Source organism: Montipora capricornis, chromosome 10 (assembly GCF_036669925.1).
Source record: "Montipora capricornis isolate CH-2021 chromosome 10, ASM3666992v2, whole genome shotgun sequence".
Taxonomy (NCBI): domain Eukaryota; kingdom Metazoa; phylum Cnidaria; class Anthozoa; order Scleractinia; family Acroporidae; genus Montipora; species Montipora capricornis.
Window position 1 is genome coordinate 30,306,004 of NC_090892.1, and position 6,878 is coordinate 30,312,881.

The 6,878-nt window shown below is 38.2% G+C and overlaps 1 protein-coding gene across 1 annotated transcript; it reads right to left on the reverse strand.

Moving 5' to 3' along the window:
• Positions 1 to 5,435: 5,435 nt before the first annotated feature.
• Positions 5,436 to 6,581, reverse strand: LOC138020650 (ATP-dependent DNA helicase RecQ-like). Its single transcript, XM_068867588.1, has 3 exons — positions 6,298 to 6,581; positions 5,886 to 5,893; positions 5,436 to 5,797 (listed from the first exon to the last, which is right to left on the reverse strand). The coding sequence occupies exons 1-3, from the start codon at positions 6,579 to 6,581 to the stop codon at positions 5,436 to 5,438; spliced, it is 654 nt and encodes a 217-aa protein (XP_068723689.1).
• Positions 6,582 to 6,878: the final 297 nt, after the last annotated feature.

A 6,878-nucleotide genomic window follows, 5' to 3' on the forward strand; every position in this document is an offset into this window, starting at 1 on the left:
TACGTAAGCGTTTCTAAATCGGTGTGTTTTGTAATCTTTCTATAATTAGATTCATTACTAATTTAGAAAGTTCTAGAAGTTTATTGTCAGAGTATATAAGTAGACGAGTCCAAGCGGAGTGTTTTTCTAACTAGTTTTTCACAAGCGAAGAGAGTTGGCGTTGGCCGTGTTTAGTCAAGTGTGACAGAAGCTGTGTGCATTCAAGTTGGCGGAGGCCGTGTAAGTTTGTCGAGTACGAGTTGTTAAGAGTTTTACTTCGTGGAAACTACGTTCATTTTGGAATAAATCTTCTTGTTGTTGTTCCGAAAACCCTGCGTTCAGTTTAGTTTGCAAGCTAACTTTCCTCAAAACACACGAACTCGTAACAGGAAGCTACATGCAATTTTTCAATTGAATCATAGATTGGTTGGTAATAATATTGATCACGAGATCCATGCCAGAGTCCAGAGTAAAGAGCATGGAAACAAATCCATACACTGGACACACCAGTATGCTATACGTGATTGTATTGTAGATCTCTTCTTGACAACAGCAAGCCACAGAAGAGTTTGGATCAGCTGCAGTTGGTGGAGCTTCTTCCAACTCCTGATGTTTAGGCCAGATTGAGACGTTCATTGGCAATCTTAGTGAGCCGATGTGTAATCAGATATCTGGCAGAGTTTCGCTCTCTGCAAAATGTGGTGGTAAAACATATTCCACATCCTTTCTCAATGGAAGCTTCACAAGAGTCAGATACAGTATGTGACAAGTTACATGGTTACTTATTACTTAGTACTTTTATCTGGTAGCAAAAAAAAAAAATAGATTGTACATAAGTATATACATTTCTCACCATAAGATTCACTACTTGCACAATCCCATAATACACCTGTATTAACCCCCAAAACTTTTGCATAACCATTGTTTGCGATTTCCCCTGGGACATGAAAATGTTCCAAGAGAAGTCGAAAACAATGCCTATGCAAATTCTTGGGGGGTAAAAGAGGTGTATTGTGGGATTTGTGCAAGTTGTAAATAGATCAATCCCCTACTTGGATGGGAGGGGTAATCTATGCATAATACATTTAGAAATGCTTTTGAGGTTTTCTGTCATTCCTTTTCCAAACATTCATCAAAAAATCTAATGCAGTTCATGTGATTGTTTTTAGTGTTGCCACGGGATGGAATTCTTCAACCCTAATGTTGCAGGTGAGATGGCACAACTGCTGATAAACAACCAGAAGAATTATGTCCCATGCTGTGGAGAAGGTGAGACGAAAAAGGTCGTCACACCAATTCCCTTTCATGGAGACCAGTTGTTTGAGGAGCGTGCACGGAATGTGATCGGGACATTCCAAGCTGGAGACAACGAATTTGATCGCCTTGAGGGCCTTCATCCAGAGTTTGCAGACTGGCATGCAAAAGTAAACTTGTATGAGGTGAGAGCTGCCATGACTTATGAAATTCTTTTATTGTTGCTAAAATAATCGCTTTGAATCTCGGTTGGTTTATATGACAGAATCATTTTAGGTAGCATAGCTTCATCTGTAATTCCTTTCTTCCTCTATTGCTCAAAGTGGGCTGATTCCCTCTCTACAAGTAATAAATTATTGTAATTAATCATACAGGGTGGATTGGAGAATAAAAATCAGTCAATCAATCAATAGAGGCTTGTAATGATTTTTTGGAATGAGTAGACACAATTGAAGAGAATTACCACAACATATTCATTTAATTCTACAAAGATGGAGTATGAAATGTTTTACAACTCAGGCTCTGGCCCTGAACTGGGTACCACAAAGGCCAGCATGAACAGAACTCGCAAAACAAATGCATCGGGGGGACCAAAGACCAAGTATAATGAGTACACAGACTTCCACCAGTGTGAAGTTGAGGGTCATATCTGTGCTGCATTTTTGGAAATGTCAGGAATGGCCAAAGCAAATGGTGTACATAATTGACAATCAAGCTTAGGTTTGGTGTACTAACCTGAGAGGCACCTTCTTTTTGACATACTGTACAGTATTTGTAAACACAGTGATCACAGGATAAATTCATTTTTTTAAAGATTCATTCATTTGCAGCTCCCTACTGGGTTTCTTTTTTCATATTATTACAGATAAACCCAACTACATTATCCCTGATGACTCAGTAAGTAAGGCAATCAAGGCAAAGTGGTTGCTGGAACTTTGTGAGTCTTTCATTGATAAATACATCTTTGCCTCCGGAGACATTGACTGCTTAGTGAAGCAAACCCAGGAGCTTGACCTCGCAACCCTTGGTCATTATAACTGCCAGGTGGATGGATGCGATAAAGCCTTTGTTTATCATTGTGGAAGAGTAAGGTAACATTTGTAGGTTTTAATAATAAGACTGTGGCAGTGGTTCAATATTTTCTTGAAATGAGCTTATCACATGCAAAATAATGAGTAACTAGTGCTCAATTTTATCTTTTAATATTCATGTCAGTTAATACAAAACAAATAAGATCATCATACTTGATCCCCTTTTAATTGAACTATAATATTACCATGTGCAGTCCTGGGATACTGTGCTCTCAGTCTACCCCAATAAGGTACTGACATTTATCCCTGTTGATATTTAATTTACAGCCATGAGATCAGTGCTCACAACATAAGAAATTACCGTGAAGGGAGACTACGCGAAGACTTTGGGTACTATTACTGTCGAGCTGACTGTGGAAGAGTTTATAGCACAAAAGTGACAAGGAACAGGTAAGACCATGGCTTACAAGATATCCTTACCAATCAATCTAATTTTACCTTCTGGTGTATGAATACTGTGATGTTCGTGGATGAACATTCAAAAAGAAAAGTAAAAAAGTAAAAAAGTAAACCATCTTTCCACTGACCAGTATAAATTTTTTTCCCGTTATTCTGTAGGCATGAACAGCGTTTCCACCCAAACATTGACCTACCAGAAGACATTACTGAAGAGGAAAAAAAAAATTCAAGCAAGAGTGACCATCTCTACAATTATCACTGTGCTAAGCTTAAATTTGGTTTAATCTTGTTTGCTTTTAATGATGCTGTAAAGGAAGGTGATGGTCAGAGGCTTCATGACATTTACAAGCTAGCATTGCTCTTGTACAAGGCTGGGGGGGCACTATAAGTATCCTTATGTGGTGCTTCTTCACCTGGTAGAACTTGCAACTTTGTATTCAGAATTTGAAGCATTCCAGCTGCTCTGGAACAGATTTTACATTAAGTATGGTCTTCTTGGTGCGAACATCTCTTTGGACCTCTTAAAGGAACAGATGAACAAGGTCCTGAAGACTATGTGGAGAGCTCTGGGTCCTAACTTAAACCAGGACAGTGCAGCACGAGTGGCTGAAGCCCTCCAAAATCTAGAACTCCTCCTACTCTCCATTGATTCGGATTATGGTCTAGATGATCATCATGGTTACAGAACAAAGGGCAATAATGAAGGGGCAGGTTTACAAATCATGTCAGACTTGATGGAAATCAAAGCCTTTAAGTACACACAGGGGAGGTCTGGCCATCCTTCCTTTCCAGATTTCCCAAGCAGTATTCAAAATCTAGACTACAGGGACCTCCATCAATGGATGACTGAGAAAAAGAAGCTATGGCAGTCCATTTATGAACGCAGAAATTAAGTTAATTGCACTGAGTAATATTAAATCATACACTGCATATGGTTTAATCATGCATGTGATTAGTATGTGTAATGAAATGGCCACAAGTGAAATTAGGAAATAATTTCACGCGCGTTTTGTCAAACTTCTGATAATTTCTCGAGCCTTCAGGCGAGGGAAATTATCAGAATTTTGACAAAACGCAAGTGAAAGTATTTCCTAATTTCACGAGAAAACCATATGATTTCCTCTTAATGTCGTGGGTGAAAAATTACGCTTACAACCGTAAATCGCTGGAGTACTTTATCCAACTGCTTGGGAAGAATCATCTCCAGGTTTTTCTCAAGGCTATTTTCGTCACACCACTTCTCCAAAACCCTCACCCAGTTAATTGTGCTCTTTCGCGTATTTAAATTTTCTGCTGCTTCTTTTAATTTCATAACTTCTTCACTGATGGTCACTGTCTTAAATCTCGACGCCATCTTGGCTCTGATTGAGAAGAGATGTTACCATGGCAATTTTGTAATTTCACATGTGAAATTATAAATTAACGCTGAAATTTCGCGCCAAAATTAAGGAGTAATTTGTCACCCATGATATTAAAGTAAAAATCAGAGGAAGCAGTGTTATAACCACCTTTACAGATGCTGCAGGAAATGTTAACCCCTCAAGCCTCAAGAATGGTAAACATTTAATTTCTCCTCACAACAGTTTGATAGTATTCAAATTTTTTCCTAGTTCAAAATTTTTTAAACCAGTTCAATTTAGATTTTCCTTTGTTTAATATTATAACAAATTAGGAACATTAATGGACATATTTTTTCAGTGAATGATTATATAAACAAAGAAAATATTTTTAAACCACAACAAATATACACGAAATAATGACGTAAATATAAATGTACAATATTACAGAATACTACAGTTTCATTTTTTTCGCAACTTATGTCTGATACTTTTTCATACTAAGGATATGTAAAGAACATAGCCAATTTATTGATCTCATTTAAATGAACTCCTATTCCATGTCAACAGAACTATCTGAGTCACTTTGCATAAGCAAGTCAAACTCTAAAGGCTGAAGACGTAAGGGTGAATTGGGGTTTTCTCTCCCAAAGAGATCCACCATTAATTCAAGATTAGTAATGTCTTCTAACATTTCATGAAAAACTTCAAGTATCTTTAAGGCATGCTGTAAAGAAAATAAGGGAATATGATCTGTGACATCTATTACTGTAAATATAATATGTGCTTTTTCCATAAGTACATCAGCTATTTGTTCAGCATACTCTGGGTCAATGTTATCACTTAACAAGTCCATTGTTTCAATTAATCCTTGAACAATTTCACTGAGAGCTTCTCTTAAGTCTCGCTTGTCTTTAGGAGAAACAGGGCGGGTCAATGTGGGTTGTGACAAACTAACCACAGGTTCCAATTCAAAGACTGGTCCTCCAACAGTGCATCCACCTCCAGGACACTTGCATTTTTTGGCACAATTTCCACAACAATCATGTGCTGGTGTACTAAATGTTATCCGACTGTCAAAAGGCTTATGGGTCTCCACTCTCAAACAACCATCTGATTTTAGAAATGTTTTTACATCTTCTTCACAGAAAGCTAACTGCTGTCCATGGTAAATGATGAGTATGTGAGTTAACTTACCATCTCGGCCACCGCGACCTGACTCTTGATGGTAGTCCAGCAAATTTCGGGTTGGTCCCCAATGGATTACATACCTGACATCTGGGAAGTTTACCCCTATGCTAAGAGCAGAACTTGCAATCACCACCCTCATCTTTCCGTCATTTTTGAAAGATTCAACAACTCTTTCTTTGTATTTTTAAGTAAGAGAATGGTAAATACCAATTAAACAATTATGTGATGCTTGGCTGTCATCAGGTGAATATGCTGTTGCCCTCAGTTTTAGCAACAGAAAATTGAAGACCGCACCAATGTCATTCAAAGTTCCATTGCAGAATACAATTGTGTTAGGGGTGTTGATTGTTTTTTCCTTTATTACATCAACAAGCCATTCCAGATGTTTAAACATTTCTTCTCGCTTGCATTTCACTACTGATATGCGCAGATTTGGCCGGTTTGGGCTGACGTAAAACTTCTTCACCTCTTTCATTTCCAACTCTTTAATTATGACACTTTGTGTCTGTCCATCTGCAGTGGCAGTAAGAGCTAGAATAGGAGACCCTAAAGAAGAAACAAAAACTGATAAGGCTGGTTGACTGATATGTGTCAACTTAAAGGCTTGTAGGGGTAACATGGTATTTTCTACTACCATATAAGCTATCAGAAGAAAAAAGGATATAGTAAAACTTAAAGGGTTTCTGGATCTTACGTGGATAACACTGAAAAACGTTAAGATGGTCCAGAATACAGTAAATAAATCTTTCAAATTAGTAGCTTTGCGAGAGACCTTGCTCACAGGTTACTTTCAAGTATTTACATTATGGCTGTTTGAAGGAAGGGGAAAGTCTAGTGGCAGGTTTTATAATACAGAAATTGAAAATATGAACGTACAACATACAACTTACCCTGCTTACAAAACGATCTTAGGGTCGATAATTTCCCAAATGCCTCGCGAAAAGCTATAGCAGCGGCATTGCGTTTACCATCTGACCTAATCAACTAAGATATCAGATCAGTACAAATTCCTTTTTTGATTATAATGGCAAATAGCTTTCAGTTACCTTTTTCCTGTCCATGTTTCCACTGTATGACTTTCGTCTACCACAACAGCCGCCAAATTTCTATGAAGTGCAGTGCCATCTTCTTTTAATATTTCTAGAGAGCGGTTGTTAATTACTTCCTCCGCTGGGGCAAACAATAGCTGAAACTTCGCTGATCTCAATTCATCATCAGTGACGTCTGATAATGACGAAGCCGACATTCCCATACCTTTTGCTTCTTCGATCTGGTCGTCGATGATGCTTCTCAAAGGACAAACGACCAAAACTGTTTGATGCTCTTTCATTTTAAGAGTAGAGGCGGCAACATAAACCTGGAAAATCATACTTTTGCCGTATCCTGTCGGTAAAACAGCTAGGACATCTCTGCCCTGAAGCAAAGCTTCCACCGCCTAACGCTGTTCGAGTCTTAAATTCAATGGAGACTTCGAATGTAATGAAAAATTCTCGTAAGCTTTACAGATGAAATCATCGCTGTCCGTCATTTTTGTTTGTGTAATCGGCGCGGAATGTTTTGTACGTCATCGCCTGATCAAATTGGCCAATCAGCATTTCGCGTCCACTTTTTGGACGCAGATATTCAA